Below are 19588 nucleotides of genomic sequence, written 5' to 3'. Positions count from 1 at the left end.
AGCATCTTTAAAAGAACACTGAGTTCACATATTTCCTCTCTTAACCACCTTAGGAAACTGCTTGTTAATGGCTTTTTAAAAGTTAAGAAACTTGAGAAAAGGCAGGTTTCATTACAGCCAGGTGAATTTTCTTCTATCCTTGATGAAAAAAGTTTCAAGCACGTTTAAGGACTTTAAAAAGAAAAAAAAATGAATTAACAGCAAAAGAATGATTAGAATGTTGATTTTGGAAAGTTATAAACAGATTAATGGGATAGTTGTATTAAAAACTATTTCTTATGGGTTATTCAACTTTTTACAAAAATATATATGAAGATTTTGAAACTAACTGTAAGAAATCTGCCCATGGGAAAGTATTGATTAAAAAATCAATAAAAGCCAAAGCCCACTGCAACTACATAGCAAAAAAGGCTCTAAGAGTTTTAAACCTAATTTTATGCAGCTTCTTTTCCAAAAACTCCTACACTACTAACCAGATCATACAAAACATTTGCTAGATCTATTCTTGAATACAGCTCACCTGTCTGGAACCCATACCACATCTCTGACATTAATACAATTGAACGCGTCCAGAAATATTTTACAAGAAGAGTTCTCCACTCCTCTGAAAACAACAAAATACCTTATACCACCAGACTTGAAATCCTGGGATTAGAAAATTTAGAACTCCGCCGACTCCGACAAGACCTGTGCTTAACACACACAATCATCTATTGCAATGTCCTTCCTGTTAAAGACTTCTTCAGCTTCAATCACAATAATAAAAGACCAAACAATAGATTCAAACTTAATGTTAACCGCTTCAATCTTGATTGCAGAAAATATGACTTCTGTAACAGAATTGTTAACGCTTGGAACTCACTACCTGACTCTGTGGTCTCTTCTCAAAATCCCAAAAACTTCAACCAAAAACTGTCTACTATTGACCTCACCTCATTCCTAAGAGGACTATAAGGGGCGTGCATAAGAGCACAAAAGTGCCTACCATTTCTGTCCTATTGTTCCCTTTCATTATATCAAATTAATGTAGTTGTTGCATACTTTTGCTTATATATATGTTTATATGATGTGTTGTTGTTTTATGTCAATCTTTGCATATACTGTTGTGACAAAATAAAAAATAAAAAAAAAACCCATATATAATAAGAGGGAACTTTGAAGGTTGACTAGAGGAAACCAGACATAGCTAAAGATTACAATTAAGAGAGGCAAACTATTAATATAATGCAGCAATATTATTTGACTGTGGAAGAATTCAAGGATATTTGGGGAAAATGCTGTAAGAAATGACTCTCATTTGCTACTACAAAAATAGGTTTAAAAGAGGCTACAGAAGAGGTGCAGATTTTATTGGACAAAATAGAGATCGGGGCTGATTTCAATATGAATTTGAAAATAGATTTTAAAATGCCACATTACAAGAATGATACAGAAAAAGATATCACGCTGGATTTGCAAATGAAATTGGCCAATTTCATACTAATTAAAGGGAACATACATACCGTGTTTCCCCCAAAATAAGACACCCCCTGATAATAAGCCCAATCAGGCTTTTGAGCGCATGGCAATAAGGCCAAGCGTTTATTTCAGGGTTCAAAAAAATATAAGACAGGGTCTTATTTTCAGAGAAACACGGTAGAAATAATAATAATAAATGAGAAGTGTAACTTGGATAGCTTTCTTATGTTGGAATTACAAAAGAGACATGCTAAACTACAGTGAAGGAATTTCTGAGTGGAGACAAAATGCATTGTCAGAAGGAACTGTTTTTGCTTTTAATCTTAAACTATCTTCTTGTGAGCCCATAAGTATACTATTATGATAAAATGATTGAAAAAAACCAGAAGTGCTACAAGTACAACCTGCCATGGTGCAATTTGTATGGAATTTTAATTAACAATACCACAAAGAATATACATGAGAAATACTAGACGTTGAAACAAAATATCCAAATAAACTTGCACAAAGCAAATAATTCATTAATAATAATAAGTTTATTTCTTACCATCATACTTTGCAATATTTTCATCTGTATCCTCCTTTTTGGTCTGAGATAAAACCCACCTGTTTTAAAAAAACAACAACACAACCAGATTATACAAATTCCAGGAGGTTCAGATTGTCACTTGTAATTCATTTAAAGTTTGGTCTTACCTATATATGGGTAAATTTGAAATAACCTAATTCTGAGGTGCTAGAAAAGTTTGTATCAATTCAGATTACAACACTGGGGGCAGGGGGAGTAAATGTTTCTCCTTAATACAAAAGATAATGACTACAGACCAGTTGCTTTAACATCTGTAGTCATGAAAGCCTTTGAAAGGCTAGTGCTTTCCTACTTGAAAACCATCACGGATCCGCTGTTAGACCCCTTGCAATTTGCATACCAAGCAAATAGATCTACAGTTGATGCTGTTAATATGGCTCTGCACTACATCTTACAACATCTTGAATCTCCAAAGACCTATGTAAGCGTCCTCTTTGTAGACGTTAGTTCAGCATTCAAACCATCATTCCAGACACTGTTCTAACTAAGCTAAACCAGCTACAAGTACCTGAACAGACTTGTAAGTGGATCACAAGCTTCCTAACAAACAGGAAACAGCAGGTGAAGCTAAGCAGGATCACATTAGATACCTGTACAATTAGCACAGGGGGCCCCCAAGGCTGTGTGCTCTCCCCACTTCTCTTCTCTCTGTATACCAATGACTGCATCTCCAACGATCCATCTGTTAAACTGAAGTTCGCAGATGACACAACAGTGATTGGTCTCATTCAAGACAATGACGAATCCGCATATAGACGTGAGGTCGAACGACTAGCCTTGTGGTGCAACCGAAACAATGTGGAACTGAACACACTCAAAACTGTAGAAATGGTGGTAGACTTTAGGAGAAACCCTTCCATACTTCCACCTCTCACAATAGTTGACAACACAGTATCAACAGTAGAAACCTTTAAATTTCTAGGTTCTATCATATCGCAAGATCTAAAATGGACAGCTAACATCAAAAACATCATCAAAAAAGGACAACAAAGACGGTTCTTTCTGCGCCAACTCAGAAAGCTCAAACTGCCCAAGGAGCTACTGATCTTTGGGAATTACTGAATCTGTCATTTGCACCTCTATAACTGTCTGGTTTGGTTCTGCAACCCTGCAAGAAAGACACAGACTTCAGAGGATAATTAGAACTGCAGAAAAAATAATTGCTACCAACCTGCCTTCCATTGAGGACCTGTATACTGCACGAATCAAGAAGAGGGCCGTGAAAATATTTACAGATCCCTCACATCCTGGACATAAACTGTTTCAACTGCTTCCATCAAAATGACGCTATAGAGCACTGCACACCAGAACAACTAGACACAAGAACAGTTTTTTCCCAAAGGCCATCACTCTGCTAAACAAATAATTCCCTCAATACTCTCAAATAGTCAAACTATTTACTAAATCTACTATTAATCTTCTCATCGTTTCCATCACCAATCTCTTTCCACTTATGACTGTATGACTGTAACTTTTTGTTGCTATCATTAAGGGTTAAAATGTACCCTATGACCATCATTTGTGTTGTAAATGTTGTACCTCGATGAAGGTATTTTTTCTTTTATGTACACTGAGAACATATGCACCAAGACAAATTCCTTGTGTGTCCAATCACACTTGGCCAATAAATTCTATTCTATTCTATTCTATTCTATTCTATTCTATTCTATTCTATTCTATTCTATTCTATTCTTTTTTTTTTACATTTATATCCCGCCCTTCTCCGAAGACTCAGGGCGGCTTACAGTCTGTAAGGCAATAGTCTCATTCTATTTGTATATTTACAAAGTCAACTTATTGCCCCCCCAACAATCTGGGTCCTCATTTTACCTACCTTATAAAGGATGGAAGGCTGAGTCAACCATGGGCCTGTTCTATTCTATTCTATTCTATTCTATTCTATTCTATTCTATTCTATTCTATTCTATTCTATTCTATTCTATTCCCCCTAACATGTGAAAACTATTAATGAGAATTAAACTGAAATTGTACTCCGATCACTCAATAACTAGTTTTCAGTAACGATGTAAATTATTCATTTCAATGCATAAAACAATAAAAACTACAATATGCATTCATGATAAAATAATAAAAATTAGAAATTATCCACAAGCAACCATTCCAACTAGCTACAGTAGAGGGAGATATAGGTCACAGGTTTCACTTTCCTAGTTTGGCAAAAAATCAGGTGCTTTTTAATTCCTTCTATTCCTGAGCTACTTCTATTCAAACTGCAATTATAAAAAAAAAATAGAAAAGAACTAGTCAATGACTTATTTCTTTACATTTTTCCCAATTTCAATTTGTTCATGAAATTTGTTTACATTATAAGATACCCAATGAACAATATTGAGTATCTTATAATGTAAAACATGACATGACTGATTTTTAAACATCTCCAAATAATTACTAATTTTCAGATATAATTATAAATAATCAACATGAAATCATAGGATCATTCACAGAGATGCAGGTCCTGGCAAACCACTAGAATAAAACTATCATATTCTTCTAGATTTACAACTGATTTTTAAAACGGAAACTTCTGGGCTCACTCAAAAAGTTCAATTTTGCATTTCTTTGCCTGTTTTTCTTGAAATTAATGCTATATTATTTATCAGTGTATATAAATTGTCTTATGGATTCTGAGAATAGTATAGCTACTATAAATAGGAGTTTTTCTTATTTTTGGATTCAAATGTTTCTTCCTTTAGAGGAAAGAAATACAAAAATATTTCTACAGGTTTCTGACATTTTTAAAACACAAGGACTTTCCTAATGTATTTTTCTAAATACCAGTTTTTCATGACTGTTGATATAAATAGTAAAACTACATGTTTGAATTTGAGCAAGAATAGCTTTGAAGAAAGTTATGTTTATATAATTCCATGTCATAACTCTATAAAAAGGTGTAGATTTAGAGAATGGCATTATTATTATTATTCCATTATTGTTCAATTGTTAAATAATAGTGGATGTTTATTATAATTGAAAGTAGGTAGTTCATAAGCAATCCATTTTAAAATGCTTTTTAAATATCAAATATCTACAAAGTGAAAAAATAAACTTAATACAATTATTTCAGTATATATTACTACTACGTATAGCTTTATTATAGTTGATAAATGTTATAAATAAAAATAATGAGTTAATAAATGAACAAAATATTTTAAATCAAATGTGATACAACAATCCTTAGGAGTTTATGCTCCTGATACTAGTTTTATTCAATTGCTTCCAATTTTTCATAACCCAACTGTAATTTTGTCAGCAATCAGGATCATTTGTCAGTAACTACTTGAGTTCTTGTAAACTTATGCTTGCATAACTAGTGCAGTATCAAGCTACAATATCTTCTGTTAGCCTCTTTTTTGATTGCCTGTGATTTTTTTTTCTAGAGCGTCCGATCCAGTGAGATTATTTTAAATTGCTTGGAATTACTGCAGGCTCGAGTCCCACCAGGCCCAAGGTTGACTCAGCCTTCCATCCTTTATAAGGTAGGTAAAATGAGGACCCAGATTGTTGGGGGGGGCAATAAGTTGACTTTGTATATAAATATACAAATAGAATGAGACTATTGCCTTACACAATGTAAGCCGCCCTGAGTCTTCGGAGAAGGGCGGGATATAAATGTAAATAAATATAAAATATAAATATTATATTATCAATCAAGAATTTCATTCCATGAGAGAAATTCATGTAAGCAGCAATAGATTGTTTTTACACAATTTGTTTTTTCATATATGTTGGTAACATTTACCACTATGGACTCAAACAATTACAATCTAACTTTTACATTTCTAATTTATTTATATATGCTTAATTTTAAAAAATAATGAATATGACTTTTCTGGATAAGACAATAAGATACACATCTGATTTATATTCATAAATTGATTTATTGATTTATGCACAGCATGATTTTGCTTCTCAGGACTATGTGAGGATAAAGCATCATTGGTAACAGGTCCGCTACATTAAAAACAGGACAACATTATAGGCCGGTCACAAGAGAATGTATATAAAAACAAAAGAATCAAGAAAATATACTACTATAGCGCATAGTTTATGACATTCTATAGCACCAAAATGAATTTAAAAAGAAGTAACGTGTTGTGTCTGAATAAATGTCCAGGAATTTATAATATTCTTGGTATTTTATTATTTCTAAAATTCATAATAAACGGAACAGTAAAGTGTTCAGTCAAGTAGCTGTAATTTTAAATTTTAATTTATACATGAAAATGTTACCTCCATGGAGGATCTGCCTGTCTCAGTGTTAGTGTCTTCAGAACTTTGGTCAAAATTTTCTACTTCAACTTCTGGATCTTCAGATTCTGCACTTACTGAACTTAATAGTAAGAGACTCAGACATAACAAATCCCACTGACGTTGCATTCTGACCACCTGCAAAATAGATTCATGACAAACGTATTGTTATTATTTTAAAAAATCAAGTGTTTAAAGATTAAGATACATCAAGCAAAGCTATAACTAGAAGTTTTTGCTTTTATTTTTTCAGACAACTAAATTAAATTAATATAGATGCTGAAGCTGCAATGTGAACATAGGCATAAGGAAAGAAGTGTTTCATAACCCAAACTCCAATTTCTTCATTTTCCAATTAGAAAAATTATGAAGTTTCTTATATAGCAATAGCACTTAAGACTTATATACCACTTACAGTACTTTACAGCCCTCTCTAAGCAGTTTATAGAGTCAGCATATTGCCCCCAACAATCTTGGTCCTCATTTTACCGACCTCTGAAGGATGGAAGGCTGAGTCAACCTTGAGCTGGTCAGGATTGAACTGCAGGCACCAGCTGTCAGCAGAATAAACCCGCAGTACTACATTCTAACCACTGTGCCATGGCTCTTAAAAATATATTCATTCTTAGTGTAATACAAAACCCGCCAACGTTCTTATTCTCAAATAATTTTAATTGTATCCAAGTTTAACTGTCATCCATATATATGACATGCTAGAGTGCCTGCAATTGATCACAGAATATTTGCATGTGAATCTAATTCACCACTACCCTGGCAAAGAGACACTTACATTTGTCTACATATTTATGTATGCACACACACACACACACACACAATGTCACAGAAATGAATACACACACTCACATTTTCTAAATATTTAAGTATATCTTTTCATGTGACAATACTGAAAAAATGACACTTGACTACAATGTAAAGTACTGAGTATACAGCTTGTAAAACAGTGTAAATGTGCTGTCCCCTCAAAATAACACAACACACATCCATTAATATCTAAATTGCTGGCAACAAAAGTGAGTATACCCCTAAGTGATAATGTCCAAATGGGGCCCGTCAATATTTTGTGTGGCCACCATTATTTTCCAGCACTGTCTTAACCTTCTTGGGCATAGAGTTCACCAGAGCTTCACAGGTTGCCACTGGAGTCCTCTTCCACTCCTCCATGACGATGTCATGGAGCTGGTTGATGTTAGAGACCTTGTGCACCTCCACCTTCCATTTCAGGATGCCCCAAAGACGCTCAATAGGGTTTAGTCTGGAGACATACTTGGCCAGTCCATCACCTTTACCCTCAGCTTCTTTAGCAAGTCAGTGGTCGTTTTGGAGGTGTGTTTGGAATCGTTATCTTGTTGGAATACTGCCCTGTGTCCCAATCTCCAAAGGGAGGGGATCATGCTCTGCTTCAGTATGTCACAGCACATGATGGCATTCATGGTTCCCTCAATGAACTGTAGCTCCCCAGTGCCAGCAGCACTCATGCAGCCCCAGACCATGACATTCCCACCACTATGCTTGAGTGTAGGCAAGACACACTTGTCTTTCTACTCCTCACCTGGTTGCCGCCACACATGATTGACACCATCCGAACCAAATAAGTTTATCTTAGTCTCATCGGACAACAGGACATTATTCCAGGAATCCATGTCCTAAGTCTGCTTGTCTGCAGCAAACTGTTTGCGGGCTTTCTTGTGAATCATCGTTAGAAGAGGCTTCCCTCTGGAACAACAGCCCTGCAGACCAATTTGATGCAGCGTGAGGCGTGTGGTCTGAGCGTTGACAGGCTGCCCCACCCAGCCCTTCAACCTATGCAGCAGTGCTGGTAGCACTCATACGTCTATTTCCCAAAGCCAACCTCTGGATATGAAGCTGAGCACAGGCACGCAACTTCTTTGGTCAACCATGGTGAGGCCTGTTCTGAGTAGAACTTCTCCTGTTAAACCGCTGCATGGTCTTGGCCACCATGCTGCAGCTCAGTTTCAGGGTCTTGGCAATCTTCTTATAGCCTAGGCCATCTTTAGGTAGAGCAACAATTTGGTTTTTCAGATCCTCAGAGAGTTCATTGCCATGAGGTGCCATGTTGAACTTCCAGTGACCAGTATGAGAGAGAGCGGTAACACCAAATTTAACACACCTGCTCCATCTTCACACCTAATAACTTGTAACAATAATGCGTCACATGACACCAGGGAGGGAAAACAGCTACTTGGTTCCCATTTGGACATTATCACTTAGGGGAGTACTCACTTTTGTTGCCAGCAGTTTAGACATTAATGGCTCTATGTTGCATTATTTTGAGGGGACAGCATACTTACACTGTTATATAAGTGTTGTGGCGCACCAGTGGCCAGCAGAGCTGGCAGCAGATTTGGACCGTGAGGAGGCTGGGGAGGAACATGGGCCAGTCCTGGAGTCTGGGGAAGGCTCGGACGAGGGCTCTGCGTCGGAGGCAGAGAGGAGACCAGGGCCATCTGGTAGTTGTTATGTGCTGCCTCCGGAGCCTCCGGAATTCACATCAGCGAGGCAGAAGAACAGTGTAAGCCTGTTCCCAGTGTGCACATGCCCAGAGCTGCCAGAAGGTAAGAACAATTAAGAAAAAAAGGGTGACTCCGGAGTAAGGCTTGGAAATGATTGGCCCCTCCCATAAGACATAAAAGAGGAGCAATAGAATAGAATAGAATAGAATAGAATAGAATAGAATAGAATAGAATAGAATAGAATAGAATAGAATAGAATAGAATAGAATAGAATAGAATTTTATTGGCCAAGTGTGATTGGACACACAAGGAATTTGTCTTGGTGCATATGCTTTCAGTGTACATAAAGAAAAGATACGTTCATCAAGGTACAACATTTACAACACAATTGATGATCAATATATCAATATAAATCAAATGGTCAATTCAAGCTCTGAGAAGTCCGGTTGACTCTGCTCCAGTTGGCCTTGCAAAACTAATTGACAATGAAGTCTCTGGCAGCGTTTCAAGAAAGATAAAGGTGGGTGCTTATCAACATCACCCTGAAAGACTGGGTCAACTAGAGCAGACATCTGTCGGAATCTTCACTGGATTCACTGTTTGTGAATCATTACAGGCTGCAAATGACCATAATTCACAGCTGTCTCAATAAAAGAGGCTTTTTGGAATTAAGATTGTGATTTATGCTTTCTCATGAAGCCTAGGTCAGAACAACAAGCTGTATACTCACTACTTTACATCCTAGCCAAGTGTCATTTCTTCAGTATTGTCACATGAAAAGATATACTTAAATATTTATAAAATGTGAGGGGATTTACTCACTTCTGTAATATACTGTGAATAAACATACATACATACATATGCATATATATATACATATACATATACATATACATACATACACACACATAATATAATGTGGAGGATGAAATATATTCTTTTAAACTCTATGAATTATGATAAGTTCAGAAATGGTATAAATGGAATGAGTACTGTATACTGAAATTTTGTACGATAATGATGTCAACATCAAATATACCTCAGAAGATTCTTCCTACTTAAAAGACCGTCTACTACTAAAATTCCCAGTTGCAATGTATAGCTGTGAAAGTTGGACCATAAGAAAGGCCAAAGAATTAACATAACATAACATAACAACAGAGTTGGAAGGGACCTTGGAGGCCTTCTAGTCCAACCCCCTGCCTAGGCAGGAACCCTACACCATCTCAGTCAGATGGTTATCCAACATTTTCTTAAAAATTTCCAGTGTTGGAGCATTCACAACTTCTGCAGGCAAGTCGTTCCACTTATTAATTGTTCTGTCAGGAAATTTCTCCTTAGTTCTAAGTTGCTTCTTTCTTTGATCAGTTTCCACCCATTGCTTCTTGTTCTACCCTCAGGTGCTTTGGAGAACAGCCCGACTCCCTCTTCTTTGTGGCAACCCGAGATATTGGAACACAGCTATCATGTCTCCCCTAGTCCTTCTTTTTATTAAACTAGACATACCCAGTTCCTGCAACCGTTCTTCATATGTTTTAGCCTCCAGTCCCCTTATCATCTTTGTTGCTCTTCTCTGCACTCTTTGTAGAACCTCCACATCTTTTTTACATCGTGGCGACCAAAACTGGATGCAATATTCCAAGTGTGGCCTTACCAAGGCATTATAAAGTGGTACTAACACTTCACGTGATCTTGATTCTATCCCTCTGTTTATGCAGCCCCAGAACTGTGTTGGCTTTTTTAGCAGCTGCTGCACACTGCTGGCTCATATCTAAATGGTTATCCACTAGGACTCCAAGATCCCTCTCACAGGTACTACTATTGAGCAAGGTACCACATATACGGTACTGGTGCATTTTGTTTTTTTTGCCTAAATGTAGAATCTTACTTTTTTCACTGTTGAATTTCATTTTGTTAGATAGCGCCCAATGTTCAAGTCTGTCAAGATCTTTCTGTAACTTGAGCCTATCTTCTGGAGTGTTGGCTATTCCTGCCAGCTTGGTGTCATCTGCAAATTTGATGAGTTCCCCATCTATCCCCTCGTCCAAGTCATTGATGAAGATGTTGAAGAGTACTGGGCCTAAAACAGAGCCTTGGGGTACTCCACTGCATACTTCCCTCCATGTGGATGTAGTTCCGTTGAGGACTACACGTTGAGTGCCGTTGGTCAGCCAGTTACGAATCCATCTGGTGGTGGTGATGTCTAACCCACATTTTTCTACTTTATCTAGTAGTAGGTTATGGTCTACTTTATCAAATGCTTTACTGAAGTCCAAGTAAATTATATCGACAGCATTCCTCTGGTCTACTAATTTTGTCATTTTGTCAAAGAATGCGATAAGATTAGTCTGGCATGATCTGTTTTTGACAAACCCATGTTGGCTTTTGGTTATTACTTTGTTTGCTTCTAGGTGTTTGGTGATTTGTTGCTTGATTATCTTTTCTAGAATCTTCCCCGGTATTGAGGTCAGGCTGATAGGTCTGTAGTTTCCTGGGTCTGTTTTTTTTCCTTTTTTGAAGATGGGAACTACATCAGCTCTTTTCCAGTCCTCTGGCAGCTCCCTGTGCTCCAGGATCTTTGAAAGATATAGTTCAGTGGTTCTGAGATCACGTCTGCCAGTTCCTTCAGAACCTTGGGGTGTAATCCATCCGGTCCTGGTGATTTGAACTCGTCTAGGGTAGACAGGTGTTCACTTACCATTTTCTTCCCTATTTTAACTTGTGTTTCTAATTTGTTTTTGTAGTGCTGTTTTGATAGGTTGGATTGTTTTTCCTTTTGTGTAAAGACAGATGCAAAATATGAGTTAAGTAGATCTGCTTTCTCCCTGTTGCTTGTCATCTTCTTGCCACTTTCTCCCAGCAATGGGCCAATTGTTTCCTTGACTTTTTTCTTGTTTTTAACATGTTGGAAGAAGCTTTTTTTGTTATTTTTTACTTTTGTCGCTAGCCTTTGTTCATTGTGAGCCTTAGCTTTCCTCACTTCATCTTTACAGGCTCGGGCTATTTGCTGATATTCTGCCTTAGTTATTTGCCCCTCTTTCCACTTTTTATATTTGTCCTTTTTGTCTTTCAATTTGTCAGATAGTTCTTTATGCATCCATGCTGGTTTCTTTTGAGATCTATTATGTTTCTTCTTCATTGGTATTGTGCTAGACTACGCTTTTATAATCTCACTTTTCAAAATTTCCCAAGCTTCTTGAGTTGTTTTCCCCCTGAGGATTCTCATCCATTGAATCCTTCTCAAGCTCTCTCTAAGTTTATTGAAATTAGCTCTCTTAAAGTCCAAGACTCTAGTTTGACTTTGTTCTACTACTTGTATTTGCTTAATGTCGAATTCCAATATTGCGTGATCATTTGCCCCCAAGGTTCCTGTAGCTTCAACACCTTCTATCATTTCATCTCTGTTAGTGAGAATTAAGTCCAGTATGGCTGATCCCCTTGTCGCCTTCTCTATTTTTTGGGAAACAAAGTTGTCTGCTAGGTTTGTTAGGAACCTGTTGGATCTTCCACTTGGTGCAGAGTTTGTTTCCCAGTTGATGTCAGGGTAGTTAAAATCCCCCATTACTACTGTGATGTGCTTCCTACATACCTTAGTTAGCTGACTAGCAAAAAGTTCATCTACTTCCTCTGTTTGGTCGGGTGGCCTATAGTATAGACCTATGGCAATATCATTTCCCCCCCGCCCTTTTTATATTGCCCCAAATGCATTCAAGATGATTTTCATCATTGTTGTGCTCTATTTCTGTAGAGATGTAGTTATTTCTTATATATAGTGCAACTCCACCTCCTCTTTTATTTGGTCTATTTCTTTTAAATAATTTATATCCCTCTAGCTGTATGTTCCATTTGTCAGTTTCATCCCACCAAGTTTCCGTAATGGCAACAATATCATATCTGCCCTCATTTACTTGAATTTCTAATTCACCCTGTTTATTCCTCATACTCTGTGCATTGGTGTATAGACATTTGAGTCCATTTGGATTGACCTTGTGTTTACTGTCTACATAACCTGTGTTGACTGCCCCTACTTTCTTGCCACCTGTTGGTTTAGTGCACATGGTATGGCACTCACTGTTAAATGCTTGGTTTTGCTTGATAGCAGGGCTGTTAGTCTTACCCATACAGACATCTATGTTACATGCACTTATAACCCTTTTAGTTTTCGATTGCTGGGGACAGAAATTTTTTGTATCAGTTAATTCTCTGTCCCCACTGTTCAGTTTAAATGTTTATCCAGAAAATCTGTTGAATTTGAGGCCTTTGAACTCTGGTGATGGAGAAGACTTCTGCAAGTCCCTTGGACAGCAAGGCGAACAAACAAGTCAATCCTAGAGATCAACCCTGACTGCTCTTTAGGCGGCCAGGACCTGAAGATGAAACTGAAATACTTTGGCCACCTAATGAGAAGGAAGGACTCACTGGACAAGAGCCTAATGCTGGGAAAGATTGAGGGCAAAAGAAGAACGGGATGACAGAGAATGAGGTGACTGGATGGAGTCACTGAAGCAGTAGGCATGAGCTTAACTGGACTCCAGAAGATGGTAGAGGATAGGAAGGCCTGGAGGAACTTTGCCCATGGGGCCACGATGAGTCGGACACGACTTCATAACTAACAACAACTACTAAAATATAAAGTTAGGTCAACAATGTGGTCATTATCAAGTCAGACGGCTAGAGGAATTGAGGCAAGCAAATTACAGAAGAATCTGAAAAAATTCTAATCAAATTATTCCAGCAAATCTAAAGAAATGACAACAAACTAGAAATGGTCAAAGAAATATCAGAGACCAAAAAGAAAACAGTACATGCTTCCTTGGTTATACAGGTAGTATAGCACAACTGGGATCAGAATTTCTGTTGCTAAGCAAGGCAGCTCTTAAGGGAATCACGTCAGATTTCAAGAGCAGCCTGGTCAATCCATCCTCATAATGGACTCCAGAAGATGGTAGAGGATAGGAAGGCCTGGAGGAACTTTGCCCATGGGGCCACGATGAGTCGGACACGACTTCATAACTAACAACAACTACTAAAATATAAAGTTAGGTCAACAATGTGGTCATTATCAAGTCAGACGGCTAGAGGAATTGAGGCAAGCAAATTACAGAAGAATCTGAAAAAATTCTAATCAAATTATTCCAGCAAATCTAAAGAAATGACAACAAACTAGAAATGGTCAAAGAAATATCAGAGACCAAAAAGAAAACAGTACATGCTTCCTTGGTTATACAGGTAGTATAGCACAACTGGGATCAGAATTTCTGTTGCTAAGCAAGGCAGCTCTTAAGGGAATCACGTCAGATTTCAAGAGCAGCCTGGTCAATCCATCCTCATTTTAATTGTAGAAGCAAAAATATCTCAAATGCATACAAGCTAGCTCTGCAAAACTAAAAAGGAAAGAAAATGTCATTAAAAAAAATAGCATTAGAACAAATTTTTCAAATTTTTTCAATATATTCAGAAATAAATCCTACGGTACTATTATGTCCAGGTAAATGAGATAGAAAACTGAAAACTATATTAATAATAGGACAGGTTGAGAAGAAATCAAACATATGTAAAAATAAAAACAGACCTAGCACATACAAAAAACTAAAGCCCCTCCCTTTTTTTGTAACATTTACCAAATTAATTCAAATTTAAGGCAATTCCAGATGATCAGATGGTCAGCCTTCCACTGCCTGTGACTTCTACAATTAAAATGAGGACGGATTGTCCAGACTGCTCTGATTTCCAAATACGTAAATATACCAAGAATTAACGGGAGGGAACATGCTTGTGAATCTACAGCATCTACAGCCGCGGGCTGTAGTGAGGGCCGTGGTGTGGCTCAGGCTGTAAGATAGCCTGTTATTAAACACAGCTGACTGCAATTACTGCAGGCTCGAGTCTCACCAGGCCCAAGGTTGACTCAGCCTTCCATCCTTTATAAGGTAGGTAAAATGAGGACCAGATTGTTGGGGGGGCAATAAGTTGACTTTGTATATAAATATACAAATAGAATGAAACTATTGCCTTACACAATGTAAGCCGCCCTGAGTCTTCGGAGAAGGGCGGGATATAAATGTAAAAAAAAACAAAAACCAGCATTTGTAGAGATCTACAATTGATGAGTACTTCCTCTTCCTTGCCAACAACTGGTCACTGAGAACTAACAGTATAACAGTGATTGTTTGTGGGCCAGCAAGAGGTAGATGTCTCAATTGATTGAAGACATACTATATAATGGAGGAAAACAGAAAACACTGTTTCTTTGACAGCAATACTCAGTATTGGAACATGAGATTTTTTCACAAATGAAGACAAATATACTGTACATGTCCCAGGATAATGATGTAAGATCGAATTTTGATCGAATTTGGCCATGTAGGTACAAAAATAGGGAAATGATTGAAGTTTGGGAAACGGGCCCCTTGTCAGTTAACAGGAGTGCTGAATTACCACCAGCTTATCAAATACTTAGGAGCCGAAGACTTGGCAGCACAAGAAAATGACCAATAGCCAGCCATCAACATACCAATTAACCAGTAGGAAACCACCACATAGGCACGATTCACAAAACAGCCCGAAGCACATATTTCAGTAGAGAGAAATTCCCTGAAGATGGGCTCCAGCATGAGTCCAAAAGCTCAGAAGAGTAAATATCTGGTCCCGGTGACCAACCCAAAATCGAACTCACATAAGATTTTTCTTTTTTTGGTAGAACTACTAAGATAATCAGAGTTTTCTCATAATGTAAAATACCAAGTCATAGCATGGGTAGAGACTTGAATCAATCTGTATAGAATCTGAATGCTGATCAGAAAATTGATATCTGGGAATCAAATATTTTTTGCCAGTATACACTGTAGATGTTCAGGGTTTTTTTCCACCAAATTTTTAAAACAATCAGATGTGCACTCTAGAATGGGAAATGGGAAAACAAATCATAAAGAAGCAAGACTTATAGTACCTTAAAGAATAGCCATGCAAAATAAATATATTAATTAGGCACATTTAAGCAAAAGTACAAAAAACTAGCAAGAAATGTAATTCTGTAGAAAAAGACAATCTCTACTATCCTCATAATTAGTTCAATGGTATATAAACGGTTAACTAGAACAAATAATTTTCTTAACAATACTCAAAAAGTAGATGATTCAGATTTATTGAGAAATAAGCAGAATATATATTAAAATAAAAATTTTTTTAGAGATAAACCTTCTCTACTTATTGCTGGTTCCTATTTTGAGAATGCAAGTAATCCAAGAAGGGGTAATCATTATTTTCTCATCTACTGTAAAAATGGTCCAAAACTAGATCGTGGTCATCTACTCTAGTCTATAGTACAAACATTTAGAATATCCTGATGTTCCTAATGCCTTTTTCATGGAGCCAAATCATTTTAAGATTACTATTAATCAAACATATGCTTTCTTAAGATTATCAACTCCATTCTTTTACTGATTTTTGCTCTGCTATTGCAAATTTCTAAACCAACATTGACCCAAAAAGATTTAAGCAGAAATACTTGAATTAGAAGATCACACATCTCCAAAGTTCTATATCTTTTATAGTTCTATTTACAATCTTACTACTACTTCACAATTCTGAAAACAGCACTACAATACAATACAGGTAGTCCTCACTTAATGACCCATCACTTAACGACTGGTTGAAATGATGAAAGCCTCAGAAAGGGGTTTACTACCTATAAATCACTACTGACTATTACAAAATGTCAGGTGACCCCCCATGTGCACATGATCACTATCTGGGTGTCTGAAAACCTGTTTAGACTTACAAATGGTTGCCAAGCGTCCTATGATCATGTGATTGCCACTTACAATGTTCCTTGCTGGACTCCCCAGAAAGCCAATGGGGAAACTGATAGGATAAATTGCAGACTACTGCTGGAGGCTGGATGAAAGAGGTTCCTGCTGTTTGTGCCTGTCTGAACCCGTAGCAGCTAAAATTCAAGCATGCATGGACCCCAAAATCCCGCTCTCCACCCCTGCAGGGAGCTCCGCAGAGGCAGGAGAAAAGGACATCCATCTCCATGCCTGCTTGGATCTCAGCAGCTGAAATTCAAGTATGCCCAGAGCCCAAAACTTCTCTCTCCCTCCTCCTGCAGAGAGTTCTTCAGAGACAGGAAAAGAACTTCCAGCTCTGTGCTTGCCTGAACTTCAGCATCCAAATGCGAGCAGGCATGGAGTCCCAAATCCTTCTACAAGCACAGAAAGGGACTCTGTTCGCTTAACTATCTGTGAGATCATTTAATGATAGCAACAGGAAGCGCATTGTGTGAAATAGTCATATGGGCATCTTGCTTAATGACTGCTTTGCTCAGAGACCCTGGTTCCAACTGTGATCATTAATTCTACAGCTACCTGTCTTTGTTTTGTTCAAATCAAAAGGTACATTAATTTGCAAATACACATTCTTTATGCATGTCTAACAACTTCCTTATTTGATGAGAGTAAAGCAAATGTTAATCTGCTAGCTGATGATGTGCTTATCTTTTAGGGATACTTGCTTTATATACTAACTTGCCTTATTCTATTATTGAGATCTTAATTAAAAACTACTGCTTCTTTGCGAAGGAATTAAACAAAATTGTTTAAAATAATGTGAGCCTAGGGTAATAAATACCCAACCATATGTACACATTATTCTGGGTTCAGCGAACAATAAAGACAAAGGGAGACTGGATAGAAACAAGTTATCTAAAAACAACAACAACCAGTAATCATGATCCCATTGACATGGATGGTATACAACATTTATTTTATTTTTAGTAATTCAGTAATATATACACCTCCATGCAGCAAAAGAATTACAACATTGTAAAATACTAATTTCCAGGCCAAGGAACTGAAAGGTGGGGGAAATACAGAATGATTATTAATGGATGTTAGATTTTTCTGAACCAGACAGAATGCACAGTTAAAGAGCAATAGATCCTTAATCTTAACAGGTTTCACAGATGTCTTTATTTTGGTGTGTTCCTACCTAGGAGCTTGCTTCCCTCCTTTGTTTAGAATCACAGCAATTCCACGTTTGCTCGATGATGATAAACAAACAAGCAGAAATGAGACGATTAAGTACAATTAGCCACAACTTCTCCCGCTTAAGCTAGGTAATTATGGAGACCTCTGATCGTCGAGGCTCCGAAGCCGCTGCAGGGGCAGCCACAAACCGCTGCCACCCGGGCTCCTTCTCCTCGGATACGAAAGCTAATTGGTGTTGATCTCCGCATCTTTTGCCCCCAGGAGGAACGACTCTCCGCGGAGAGAGCCCGGTCTCCAGGGCAAAGCGCCTGGCGCCGCATCCCTTCGGAGCCACGGGGCGGACTAGGAGAGAGACAGGCTTAAGGTTCAATCCCTCACTAGGTTCCATCTCTCTCCCTCACGCCGGGCAAGCGGAAGCCGGAGAACTGCTCCAGGTCGCGCCGAGTAACGGCAGAGTAACGGCTGCGGCCGAACGCGGAGACAGTAGGAAGGACGGCGGAGAGGACCCCTTCCGCGCGCAGAGAGGAGCCTTGCAGTTGGCTGGCTCAGCCAACCTCATCCGCCGCCAAAACCCAGAACCGTCCGCGGGACGCCCCTCCCAGAGTTCCTAAGAAACTACCGCCGTTACCTCCCGCGAATCCAGTCAGCGTTTCCCCAGCTGGAACACGGAGGCTTGCCACAGAGCATCACCTTCGCTTCTCAATGCGCATGCGCCACGCGTCCGTACCGGCGGGCGTCAAGGAGCAGGTGTCTTGGTCTGGCAGCCTCGGCCAATCACAGCGGGACGCTTAGAGATTTTAAAGCCAATCACGGCGAGGGGATTCATTCCCATCAGCAAACTAACCCAACCCTGAATCGGTCCGCCGTTCTTTGAGAATTTAACGTGGGCGGCCTGTCCAATCAGGTTGTTAACTTATTTATTTATTTATTTATTTATTTATTTATTTAATTTTGTCATAACAATATACACAAGCACCACACAAAAAGGTTATATAATATATAAACATATATATGAGGAGAAACAAGGAAGTACAAGCATATATATATATATATAGGATAAGAAACGGTAGGCACGTTTGTGCTCTTATGCACGCCCCTTAAAGTCCTCTTAGGAATGGGGTGAGGTCAACAGTAGTATTTGGCTAAAGCTTTTGGGGTTATGAGAAGTTTTATTGCTACTGACGGAAAAACCCTAAATTATTTTGGCAGACGTTTGCAAGCACGGTTGCCGGTTTAGGTCCAGTACAGACCGTTGGAAACTCAATTGTCCGATTTCGATGTGGAATTTTTCAAATGCATTTTTAAAAAATTTCTCTTAGCAAAGGCATACGTCTTCCTGCAAAAGTGAATGCAATGCAGCGATGAATATGTTAGATTGGGACCTGGAGACGCAGTTTCCAACCCGCACATTATCATGGAGTCTGTTAGATGACTTTCGCTCAGTTCAGCAGATCTGGTTGGTGAGATGTTTGTTATGAATTTATACAAGCGGAATTCCAGAGGATAGATGAATTACAAATTTAATTTATTAGTGTTAATGAATAGTTTAGCCAAAAATAAAACCTTTGATCTTACTTTTAAAAATAGCTACTTTAAATGAATCTAGCTTTGATTGTATTATTGTATTTTTAATTATCTATATCAGTGGTAGTCAACCTGGTCCCTACCGCCCACTAGTGGGCGTTCCAGCTTTCATGGTGGGCGGTAGAGATTTTGTCCCATACTGAGGCACTTTCCTTTTTTTAAATTTAATTGACTTTTTAAAAAAAATTCATAGCATTATTTAAAACATT

The 19588-nt window shown here is 38.0% G+C and overlaps 2 protein-coding genes across 2 annotated transcripts in view; one reads left to right on the top strand and one right to left on the bottom strand.

The window, feature by feature from the left end:
• CLGN (calmegin) overlaps positions 1-8410 on the bottom strand; it is a 30841-nt gene extending 22431 nt beyond the window's left edge. Inside the window, exons 1-2 of the mRNA XM_058193150.1 lie at positions 8274-8410; positions 2006-2064 (exon numbers count right to left, since the gene is read on the bottom strand). Coding sequence (XP_058049133.1) covers positions 2006-2064; positions 8274-8410 — 196 coding nt within the window. The remainder of the gene's footprint in view (positions 1-2005; positions 2065-8273) is intronic.
• Positions 8411-9825: 1415 nt separating this feature from the next.
• The window catches only part of ELMOD2 (ELMO domain containing 2), a 104047-nt gene continuing 94284 nt past the window's right edge, over positions 9826-19588 (top strand). The window contains exons 1-2 of the mRNA XM_058193149.1: positions 9826-9830; positions 11395-11399. Coding sequence (XP_058049132.1) covers positions 9826-9830; positions 11395-11399 — 10 coding nt within the window. The remainder of the gene's footprint in view (positions 9831-11394; positions 11400-19588) is intronic.

This window comes from Ahaetulla prasina, chromosome 8 (assembly GCF_028640845.1).
Source record: "Ahaetulla prasina isolate Xishuangbanna chromosome 8, ASM2864084v1, whole genome shotgun sequence".
NCBI classification, from domain to species: domain Eukaryota; kingdom Metazoa; phylum Chordata; class Lepidosauria; order Squamata; family Colubridae; genus Ahaetulla; species Ahaetulla prasina.
Note: the sequence above shows the minus strand (reverse complement) of the source record. Positions and strands in the feature narration are given on the sequence as shown.